This window comes from Octodon degus, unplaced genomic scaffold (assembly GCF_000260255.1).
Source record: "Octodon degus isolate 3935 unplaced genomic scaffold, OctDeg1.0 scaffold00025, whole genome shotgun sequence".
NCBI lineage: Eukaryota > Metazoa > Chordata > Mammalia > Rodentia > Octodontidae > Octodon > Octodon degus.
Genome location: NW_004524601.1, coordinates 3,635,474 through 3,647,414, shown reverse-complemented (window position 1 = coordinate 3,647,414; position 11,941 = coordinate 3,635,474). Strand labels below are relative to the sequence as shown.

The 11,941-nt window shown below is 50.0% G+C and overlaps 1 protein-coding gene across 1 annotated transcript in view; it reads right to left on the bottom strand.

Annotated features, from left to right (window-relative positions):
* Positions 1–11,941, bottom strand: part of Ankrd44 (ankyrin repeat domain 44) — a 269,913-nt gene that overhangs the window by 96,174 nt on the left and 161,798 nt on the right. Inside the window, exons 9-10 of the mRNA XM_023712328.1 lie at positions 10,330–10,408; positions 3,263–3,377 (exon numbers count right to left, since the gene is read on the bottom strand). Of these exons, the coding sequence (XP_023568096.1) occupies positions 3,263–3,377; positions 10,330–10,408 (194 nt within the window). The remainder of the gene's footprint in view (positions 1–3,262; positions 3,378–10,329; positions 10,409–11,941) is intronic.

Sequence of the window (11,941 nt, the reverse complement as noted above, 5' to 3'; positions counted from 1 at the left end):
ACCCTACATCTGAGCTTCAGCTGGGCCACCCTACGCTTGTGCTCTGCACCCTACATCTCAAGTGCACAAGTACAGCTGACATCAGCGAGCCCAGGTCCTTCCATCTGTGGCACATATTGTCAGGCGCTCCTTCCGAGCACGTCCCCGCCCTAATACAGTGTGACAGCCCCTCCTGGGTCTGACCACAGCCTGAGCTGAGGTCACGGAGGATCTCGGTGACCTCCTTTCCAGTCCCCTTGAGCACCTGCTCCTGCTCCTGGCTTTACACGTGCTGGTCCCTCTGCCTGAAATTCTCTGCCTCTCGCCACATTTTTCAAAGAAGTGCAGATCTGGGGTCACTAGAAATAGCTTTGGCCTCCTGAGAGTTCTCTATGAGAATTTTTAAATTGCTCTTTGTAATAATAGTTGAAAACAGCTGACATAAGAACATATCTGGCTCAGCCCATCGTCCCCGCACACCTCCGCCAGGCCCCAGCACCTGCACAGGTATTTGTGATTCCACGGTGCCAACAAGTCAGGGCGGTGGCACTAGAGGGCAGGCCTCCCGCTCCTCTCCGCCGCATTCCTGTTTCTCTAAGTTGTCCACCCCAGACATAGACACACACAGGCACAAGTGCATGCATGCACACACACACACACACACACACACACACACACTCACACACTCACAATCAATGCCTTTTCTGCAGCTAAGGGACAAGGCTGGCACAGGACTCCTTATCTGTGTCCCTTCCACACAGCCGATGGAGGGAAAAGCTATTTGAACAGCTGAGCTGCTCCCACCACACCATGACTGCAGAGCAGGTTTGCCTGAAAAGCTAAGTGGTTACAAGGAAAGAAACTCTGTGCTCATTGAATTATGTGGGGTTCCCGGAAATTCTAAGTGTACAGTGGGCCATTTATTTTTTAATCCCTAAAATGGGTTTAAATCTGGAGGAAAATATCAGAAAATTTCTATGGCTGTTTACCAAAAGCTTCCCCAATTAAGGCAAGATTGAAAACTATACCACTGAAAATATTATATATGGCAGGCAGGGTTGGCTTGAAGCCCAGGCATTCTGCTTTCCAGCTGTGGTGAGCTGAGCTGGCGGGGACTTCTGGCAGAGCCCAGAAGGGTGGCCCATTTTCACTCACTAAGCAGAGCTCTGGCCCGAGGTGGATTCCTCCCTCTTCTGAAAGGGATGCCCTGTCAGCCATCATCCCATCCTGTGCTCGTCGTCTTTGGCCTAAGACCTCATCTCTTCTGCCTGGGACCTTAGCCTGGGCTCCCAGCCTGTGTGGCCTCCGGTCTGTGTGGATGGCCATTGGTGTAGTTCCCACATAGGGCCTGCCCGGCTCTCTTTGACTTCATTAGCAGTTTCTGGACAGCCTAGGATGGAATCCAGTTTCCAGGAGGGACATGTCCCTTGGTGTAGAGCTCCTCTTGCTTTTCCACCCCGTTTCTTTCCAGATTATCTGGCTTTGGGAGCCACTTGCCACACACTGGCATGTGTGGGTCATCACAAGGCTGTTCTCTCCTCACGGGTGGTCCTCCCATGCTCCCCTCTCCTCTACTCCACATGCTGCCCACCTGCAGACTGGCACAGCATTCCTCCTGTTGACACTCCCTCTTCTGGAAGCCCAGAGTCAGCCTGCTCCCAGCCACCACGGTGACAACACACACAGCTCTACAGTTTGCTCTTGTACCAGCTTGGCCACCAGACTGTACTCCGAGGTCCCTGAGGCTCAGCTGATGGGGTCAACAGCCCTACGCTCCATGCCCAGGCAGACGCCCGTGCCTCAGGGACCCTGCTGCCCAGCGTGACCACACGAGCCATTTGTGTGCTGACTGATCTGGGGAGACTTTTGGTTCTGAACCCCACAGTGACAACAGAATTCCTAACACCCACTGCCATAGGTTGTCCAGTTCCCTCCCCGCAGGCCCTGGGGTCGAGGCTAACACCTGCATTCAGGCATTTAGGGCCCTCTGTGGTCTGATCCTATTACATATTAAGCAATGAGATGACAGTGTTTACGGATAGCCTAGCAGGCACTGTGCAAAGCTTGTGTACCACAGTCGCTGAGGAACAGCTGTAGAACAGCTCTCACCTGAGCATGGGTGCGGGACCCGTACCCACCCACGCCTCACCAAGCAGGGTGAGCAGCGGGGTCCGTAACCCACCTAACAGACCCATTCTCCACCGGAGGGAATCGAAACTCCGAGGGGCTGAGCAATGGGCTCAAGGGCACACAGGGAGAGTAGGGCAGACCTGGGTGGCAGCTGCTGCATGGGGTCCCTGGGCAGAGCGTGACACCTTCTCACCCTTTCTCAGGACAAGATGTCACCTCAACCTCCTCAGAGTGTGAGATCATCACAGCCCCTCTCCTCAGAAAAGGCAGTCAGAGCACCCCGCCTCCTCAGAGCCTGGAGCTATTACTTGCTCTCCCCGCAGAATCTGATGTCATCACACCCCTCCTCAGGCCATGATGTCACTGCACCCCTCAAAGCACAGCATCATCACACCTCCCTCTCTTGGAGTATGACATCATCACATACCCTTCTCAGTACGGGGTGTCAAAGGCACTGGCCCTCCTCAGCACCTGCACCCCCACGTGCTCTCTTCTCAGAACACGCTGCCATCACCCCTTCTCCTCAGAGTCTGCTGCCATCACCCCCTGGTTCCTCAGAGCAGACTTCAGTGTAACCCTTTCACTCTCCCTGCATCCTGCCCGGCTGCCGCATTCTCCTCCCCAGCCCTGGCTTTCCTAATTCAGCTGCCCACTCTGTCCCCGCACTAGCCAGGTCCCAAGGCTGCTTCTGGGACCTGCGCCTCACTTCCTGCAGCTCTGTCCTCAGGGTTGGGGTCCCATTAGTTCTGGACTTCCCAAAGACTTGGCCTCCTCCTGTGGCCTCAAACCCAGGGCCACCAAGCCAGGCCAAGGCCACAGGCGGCAGGCCACAGGTGGCGGGCCTGTGACAGCCGGCTTGCCCTCTGCCCCACCTACAATCCACACTGCCTGCATCCTGAGTTTTCCCAGATACTTCTCACGTTTAGCAGCGGACACGGGGGAGGAAGGCAAGAGTACTAGAAAGGCACTGGAGTGAACTGCGACTCCTACTTTGCACCACCGAAGCAGGCCTTCCTCCGCCACAGCTGCGGGACAAACTGGCTCTTCCCTCCACCTGTCAGCCAAAGTCACTCAGTGTGCTTCGAATTTGGCCTGTCTCTGGCCTAAGGGCCGGGACGGGACCCAGGCAACACCCCACCTGCTGGGGACCTACTTGGCCGTGTCCGCTCCACTGGTGATCAGGGTGTTGATGAGGAGCTCGTGGCCGTGGCGTGCGGCCACGTGGAGGGGCGTGTTGCCATCTTTGTCCACACAGTCGATTTCACCTCCTGAAAGAAAGATGTGAGCGCAGCATAGCGGAGACTCGGGGCAGCACAGGCCTTGGTCCTGGGCTGGTCCCCGGTGTGGGTGAGTGCTGCCTTCTCTTCTGCCCAGAGCGAAGCACCGTTCAGATGGACAGTGCACCCAGGGGGGCGCGCTGTATGTGCAGAGAGAAGCCACCTCAAGTGGGCTTGAAAACCTCGCCACGTTATCGTTCTTAAGGCTCTAAAACTTTAGTGCGAGATTGCTGACCTCAACCAACAACATAAACTAATTGCATAAAGCATAACCAAAAGAACCAAAGAGGACAGGGAGTTCTGGGCGAAGACTTCATGTAGTTTCATGACCTAGGTTAAAATACGCATGAGGAAAAGGAGTAAAAGCCCAAAGTGCTAACTGAAAATGCCTGTATTTATTAAAGCTGTCACATTAACTTTCTATAATTCTTTTAACAAAGTACTTTACTCTAGTCTCACCTTGTTTTGCCTGCTTTTTTCTCAACTTTGTATTCAGTTTCCTCCTCTCCCCTTTCTATCCTATGTGTGTGTAGCTGCAGTCAATCTATTTGTTCATTGATCTGAGAAACTGTTCAAAGCATCTCATCTGGGCATGTTCCTCCTAAGAACAAAGACAGTCTCACGCACAGCACCCTCCACCTCTGCCCCACCCCAGTGAGGTGTGTACAAGAGACGCAGCACACCCCACTCCCCCAGTGCTCCCCCACTGTGCTTTATCTCTCTTTGGTTGTTGTTGATAAATCCGGAATCCAATCAAGCCTCCGAGGGCAGTTGGCTGTCATAAATTTTGTTTCTGCTAACCAAAAGCCGTCTTCCTGCTTCCTTTTAGTCTCACCTGTGGTCGACACTTTTGGATACCTGGCTGGGTTGTGTCAGGTGTGCCGCGTCTGGAGTTGCCCCACAGCTCTCTCCTGCGAGACCCGGGTGAACCTTCCAGCAAACGTGCACCAGGCTCCCCGCTGCAGCTCCTCAGCCAGTGGGCGGGGGCTGATGATTTGCAGGCACAGAGGGCAGGGTGCCTGGACTCGACGGCAGCCGCCACCACGGTTGCACAGCGCAGATGCAATCATGCCGCCAAATGGCTAATTCCCAGACATGGTTACAGGGGTGCATTTGATGTTCTGCATACTTTACCTCAGCCAAAAAAGGGATTGGCCAGCACATCTAGGCCAAAAACATCCCCTCCCCATCCCCATAATCAAACAGCTTTGGTGGCGGTCCTTTGACACTATATTAATGTCTGGTTTCCAGACTCACCTTCCCCTGCACCCTCGCGTCTATGGGAAGGAGGCTTTCTTCCCACATCTGTGTGTTTCTAGTATCAGTCTGACATATGGCTGGGTTCCTTTGATTCTGCATATAATTTTTTATTAGGCTTGATTTATATAATTAAAATATAAAATATCTATTCCAAAAGTCAAAATTACAGTTTTCCAAAGCCTCGTTCCTATTTCTTCTACGTTGGCCGCATCCACTTGCCACGATAATCATCAGCTTTAGTTTACGTTTTTCTTTGCAAAGGGGCCCTCCACACCTGCTGCATCCTGGAACTCCCTCTGAGAGATTATTCCCAACAGTCATGTCATTTGGGGGCTGCTCTCTTGTTTTCCTGAGCATAGAGGTATGAGTTTTGTCACTCAGGTCCTGTGGATTAGGCTGTGGCATTTTGGGACACTGGGGACCAGCCCGCGACTAAGTTCATGCACAGGTGTACAGCTTCGGACTTGTCACACAGACCCGGGAGCAGAGGCAGTGAATAGATGGCGCGGCCGCTACTCATTTTTCTTTTAAGACAAAAGATGTTAATATATGAGTTGTTTTTTCTGAACTGAATCTTTAGCATTCAGGTCTAATTGCAGGCCTGGTACTCTGGGATAAATAAGCGGGCTGTGGGTCGCAGCTTGGGAACTCGATCTCTTAAGAGATTCGCATCGCGGCCTTTGCACACATGACCTCACCGAGGCTTTCTAGCTCGGAGGGTGAAGGAATCTGCTTTTGTTACGGGGTTTTTTCCACCAAATTTCTGTGTAGGACCCTAACCAGCACTGTAGGAGGGGGAGCCTCGACCCCACCCCCAATTTTTATTATTATTATTATTATTATTATTATTATTATTATTATCTGGTACTGGGGATTGAACTCAGGACCCTATGCTTGCCAGGCAAGCACTTATTCTACTGAGCTATATCCCAGCCTAACACCCCAGCTTTTAAGTATCTGCCATGTGATGAGTGACTTCTGATATTCCAGAATTCTCATTTGCATTTCTCTCACTGTGAGGTTTGCAGGACAGTTCTTCATATATTGAAGCTCCACTTGTTTCTCTTTTTTGTGAGCTATTTCCCATGACTTCTGCCCATTTCTCTAAGTGTGCGTGGGGGGGGGTCTTTTATATTGATTTTCAATAGCTCTTAATTTGGTGGGTGATTGAGCCAATAAATCTGGATTTGCCACTTAATGGCTGTGTACACAAAGGCAACCTCTTTTTTCACTTTGATGGTGACAGAGAAATGTCAGAGGCAATTTGAATCTAAACACTGATCTCCCTCCAAATCTGAGTTTCTATGGCACAATGGTTACTTTTAAAACAAAATGTCCAAATATAGGCTGATCATTTCTATAAAAGTGGGATATTTATATATCTTGACATATACTTTCTTAAATACAGAGAACAATCCAGAGGCTTTCCCAAGCTGTCAGTAGACACCCTGGGGGCTGGGGATTACAAGAGAGCTGCTCATGGTTTCACTGGGACAGCAGTGGGCATGTTCTAATTTCATAGTCTGCAAAAACAGTAAACCTAGTTATTGTGACTGTTGTGGTTTATCTCTAGGTGTCCCCCCAAAGCCTCATGCAGTCATGGGGTAGACTTCTAGAGTTTGTGATTAACTCAAGATCCACTGGGGTCATGGGTAATCCAAGGCTGGGATTATGAGTCTGAGTACTTCTGGGATTATGGGTCTGAGTACTGCAGGGATTATGGGCCTAAGGAGGATAGCCTGAATGTAACATAAGGGAGACAGACAGACAGACTTCCTCTCTGTTGCCATTGTTGCTGCTACTCCTCCATTTCACTCTCTTGCTCTTTGCCACTGTCATGAAAGGATGTTCTCTGCCCTGTGCCGCTCTACCTTGGAGCCAGCCGAGTATGGACTGAAACCTCCAGTAACTGACAGCTAAACCAACCTTTCCTTCTTTCATTTTGGGTGTCAGGTATTTATCCCAGCAATGAGAGAAAAGTAACTGAGAGTGATCCCGGAGGGATCTCAGAGATAAAGAACTCCAATCAAATTTTAGAAGCACCCAATTCCGGTTGATTCATTCTTGTGGCTTGCTGGTAGCTGTGGGGACGTGGCGGCCATGTGGTGCCCACAACATCCAGGCACCTGTGTCTGTCTGGCCTGCTCACTGTGCTCCTCTGAGAGCCCCAACCACACAGCTGGGCTACACAGGGGTCCCCAGACTTCGGGGAGCATTTGCCCTGGGCTTTGCTCTATGTCCTCCCCAGCCTGGAGTCACCAAACCTCGTTAGAAGAGCCAACATTTCCAGATTTTGCAGCCTGAAGTAAACCAAAAACTGGATAGAGAAAGAGTCAAAAAGGCAGAATAGAGGGTCGAGCTGACAAAGGTTCCTGTCCTTAGTATCATTTCATGAGTCAGTTTTAAATAAAAATAGCAATAACTGTCAGCCATAGTTGCTTTTGTTGTCCTTTAGAACATATTTCAGGAAAGTGTTACAACTTGGTTGAAAAGTTAAAGACAAACTGGATTTTGTTATTTGAAAACACACTTTCTATGTGAGCAAAACTTCCAGAAGAGCAAGTTTCTATTTTATAATCACCCTACAAACTTTTCCGTTCCACTTGGAAATCTTTGCTTGGAATGCAAGTTAAATGTCTGTACTATTCATTGAAAGTTGCACGTGAAATGTTGGAAACTGATCATGCATAATTAATGAGGAAAGCGGACACGTGCACGCAGAGCACGTTCGAAACAATAATTAATCAGCAGTATCTAAACGTTCATCTGAAATTAGCTTTTTGTTACACAAATAAGAATAGTCTTCCCATTAAGCTGTCTCAGAAGGACTTAGAGCCAAAAGGTCAAAAATCTCACATGGAGATTGTGCTAATCTAGTATTTGACTCTTCCTGTACAAATTGTTTATTTTTAAAGCGTCTGTGAAGAAAACATGAGTTTTGAGCTCCGTATCTTGGGGAAAGCGCTGAGGCCGCTGCCCCTGCTCAGCACCTCCACCCGCCCCGTGTCTTCCTCTGGTTCCTCCTACTCTCTGTGACAGTTCAGCTTTAGACACTGTATTTGACCACAGAAGTGTCCTTGCTTACTCACCCAAAAGCTAAAGAGTAGTTTTAAATGCTTGGTTTACCGAAGCGGAATGATTCTGGAGAAGACGGTAAGATTACCCTAAGAGCTAAGAGCCTGCCTGGCCTGCAGGCTGGGAATCAAACGCGCTAGCTATGAAGTCCAAGCACCAAGCTGTTCGCTACAGCAGGCCGGCGCTGAGACTGCTCTTCAGCTGGTGCAGGCAGCTGACCGGTCTCCCTCGCAGCGGCGTAGCCCAGCTCCTGGGGACAAGGGGGCGTCTATGTGCTGTGACTCCCTCTGGGGACCCACACCAGGCCTGGGCTGGAGGTCTCAAGGGGAAGGAGGATCTCAGCAGCAGCCCAGGATGTTTTCCAGAAGGAAGCAAACAAACAGGAAGAAAGAAAAGAACTTCCGGTTTTCCCCAAGGGCAACTTCAAAACTTTCCAAGGGAAGAACTCACAGTTCCCACATGTGGAATGAGGCAAAGAACTGTCAGCTGAGAGTCGAGAAAAACACATTGTCTCTTAGAGGGACAGCTCAGGGGCTGGGCAATAGCTCGGCAGCCTAAGTGCCTGCCCAGCAAGCTCAAGGACCTGGGGAGGCTGAGACAGGAGGATCTCTATGAGTCCAAGCTGGGTGCTCTTAGCATAAGTTGAATTTAAGTTAAAAAATATGCCGTTATCATCATCCTTCCTGAGAGCATGTGTGTTACCCTGATGTTACACTACCTATTTTCCAAACCCTAGTCCTCAATATAAACCAAGTATGGTGACACCAGTGGCAGCCTTGCTGCCTTAGTTCCCCCCTCTTTGGAGTGAAGCTAGCAATAGTCCTCATGGAAAGGTTGGAAGGACTTCTGTGGGGGCTGGCCGCGCGCGTGCCTGGGCACAGAGGGCACACCCAATCGATGGTGGCACCGTCCCTTTATGCACTGGTGCCACTGCAGCCACTACAGCCTCCTCATTTAGCCCCTGGCTCCACAGCCCACCCAGAAGCAAGACGCAACGCCTGCCAAGAATGAGAAGACTCTGACACAAAGTCCCCAGGACATGGAGGACACGAGATGGCGTCTCTTTCAGGTCTTTCTCAGACTCCAGGGTCTGGCAGAAACGTCTGAGAGGGTGTGCAGCCCCCAGCCCATGAGCGCCCCTGGGGGGCACAAGCACAGGAGCACAGCAGAGGGCAGTGTGCCGGGCAGTGGCTCCAAGGAGGGGCGGTGTGGCTGGGCCACAGGACGGAGCTGAAGGAAGCCAGGGCTTCAGGGGAACCCGGTCTCTCTCCAAGCTCTGCTGAGTGAGCAGGCTTTCACAAGGCACACAGCTTTCTGTGGCACACAGCGAACACCACTGCTTAAATCCTCATTAAAATCTTTAAAGTTCTGTTTGTTTTTAAAGGGGTAGATATTCTGAAAAGCAGTTGAGAAATAAAGGAGAAAATGAAAATGCTCCCAGGAGAGAGACTGAGGCACCTTATATCCAGAAGAAAACAAAATGCTTCTTTCAGTAAGATGCGCGTGAAGGGCATTGCCACATATTTCAAATTAGAAATAACAGGTGTTATATAGTTAATTTCCATTTTACCTTCCTTGGCTCATGCGAAACCTATTAGGATTTCTTTCTCCTTATAATTTCACTGAAATGCATATAAATTTCCTCTGTCTGGCCACAGATATTTTGCTTCCTAAGCATAATTTCACTGGCTGGCCTTCCATCCAAATGTCAAGTGACATTTTAGTTTTATGACTTGAGTGCCTAGGCTATAACTCAGTGCCACTAACGATTTGCGGACATGTCCTCTAAAATGCTTGTAGATGAGAAAAACGGAGACGCAAGAAAGCTGACTGGATCTGAATTTTGAGAGGTAGAAATGCAGGCTGAAAGCAGCTTAGAAATTGCCGAATTGACCTGCATGTCAGGTCAGGTGAGATCTAAAGTAAGCAAGTTTTGTTGTTGTTGTTGTTGTTTTTAATTGTCTCAAAGATTTGCTAAGATAACGTCAGTTGTGTTGTCAAAGTCAGCCCACTCTCAGATGCAAGCTGGGCCCACCCCCAGCCAAGTGGAGTGACTCCCATTCCCTAGTACTTGGGCTTCGGTGACCTCCCCTGATAGTTCAAGTACATTTGTTGGAAGCTGGAAAATTACTACAGCTTGCGACTTTGGCAAGGCTCCATCAAGCCTGTGTGCTGTGACCCTTCCTGTCACCCACTTACCTGTTTTCCTCCGAATCACTTCTCCCCATCTTTGCCCAAGTAACTTACTGAGCTCTAACCTAGGGAACCACGGTGAATTTTACCATCTAAAAACAACTGAGATTTGCTGCTATAAGCATGTGTGGCTTCTCTGTATTTGTTCCGGAGTAAAAAGCCCAGGATCTGTGTGCCCGCCTGCCCCTGGCCTGGCTGAAGCTGGCGGAGAGCGGCGGTCTGCGTCCTCCCCGCTAAGGAGGACACTGAGGAGCAGCTCATGAGCGTGCTGCGAAGGACATCAAAAGCCGTGCAAATCCATGCTCAGTCACACTCCAAACACAGCAGCGATTTTCACGTCCAGACCACATCCAGCCAAACTCAGTCAGATCGAGAAAGTACTGCCCCAGAGACCCGGCAGGCACGTCCCTCTTACCATTCTGAATGAGGGTCTGTGACCGCGTGAACCGCCCGTGGACAGCCGTCATGTGCAGCGGGCTTTTGCCATCTTTACTCTGAAAACACAAGAGAAGAGGAATCATGAGGACACTGGAGCTGGGACATCAGTCTGGAGGGTTCTCTTGGGCGCTGCTGCAAAGCTGTGAAAATATCACTTTCAATTTTTAAAAGAATGGTATGCATAACAATTACAAAACAAAGACAGTTTTGTTTTTGCCGTACAGGGGATCAAACTCAGGACCTTGAGCTTGCCAGGCAGGCATTCATGCTGCTGAGCTATACCCCTGACCCAACAAAGATAACTTTGAAAGGAAAAAAGGCATATGGACCCCCCCACCCCCCGCCCCAGGTTACAGCAAGCACTACATTCTGCAGAAGTACATAAAAGAAGCCTGGTCGCGAAGGACCTTTGTGATCTGCTGAGAAAGGAGTTTCCTGCAAGGTGACTCTTTCCAGCTTTTTAACAGACATACCCTGTGTGGCCTCGCACGGTCTGGTCTGCCCGGTAGCTGACTACACCACAATAAATCACTGCAGCTCTCAAGACTGTCTGGGAGCCCCCCACCGCTCCCTACGTTCCAGTCCCACAGAAAGAAAGACGCTCCTGCGAGTACAGAGGGGAGCCACTGACCTCACTCACAGGAAACCAGAGAAGGTGAGGGCTTGGAAAGTTGTCATTTTCATGATCGGCTGGAAAGGTGCGCTGCATGGACACAGCTCTTATTATCGATTCTAGAAATTGTGACTTTTCCTGAAGCAGATTAAGCCAAAACATAGGGAATCTATGCCCGAATTGTTACACCAAAACCAAGGCCTTGAAAGGGAAGTTTGTGCCGGAAATGAGCCCGACACAAAATACCGCTGCTACGTTAGATGCAGGGCATCCCCTGGAGAGAGGAGGCTCTGGTCGTGTCCCGCTTGCCACTGCTGCTATGTTAGACGCAGGGCATCCCCCGGAGAGAGGAGGCTCTGGTCGTGTCCCGCTTGCCACTGCTGCTATGTTAGACGCAGGGCATCCCCCGGAGAGAGGAGGCTCTGGTCGTGTCCCGCTTGCCGCGCCCCTTTTGCAGCTCTTCCGCTTTAAGACGGCGTGAAAGCAGCTCACCTTCAGTAGCACCCAGACCTCAACTTCTGAGCTGGGATCTTTTCCTGGGCTAGCGATTACGAGGCAGGGATCTCCTGGCAGTGGGGTGGCAGCTGGGTGAGTAGGAGAAATGGCCAGTCCTCCATCTTGACTATGTCGCTGGGCTAGTGTTTAGGAAGCTACTTGAGGTACATGCACCCTCAGCATCTAGGAGGTTCCTGTCTGGGAACCTGACTCCATCTTGAGTCAAGGAGCATCTGTATCTTTGTTCAATTATTAGCTTGTTAAAAACTCATGTAACTGACATTTTTCTAAGTTTCAAGTGAAACATCTCAAAGTCTAATGTTAAAATGTGAGGTTTCAAAAATACATGGTTTTTTGGTGAGGAAACCTATACACCTTGGCTTTAAAATGACCTTCTTAGGGCCAGGGACATAGTCAGTGACATTGAGCTAGCCTGCAAAAAGCAAGGTCATGAGTTCAATTCCTGGTACAAAAAAAAAAA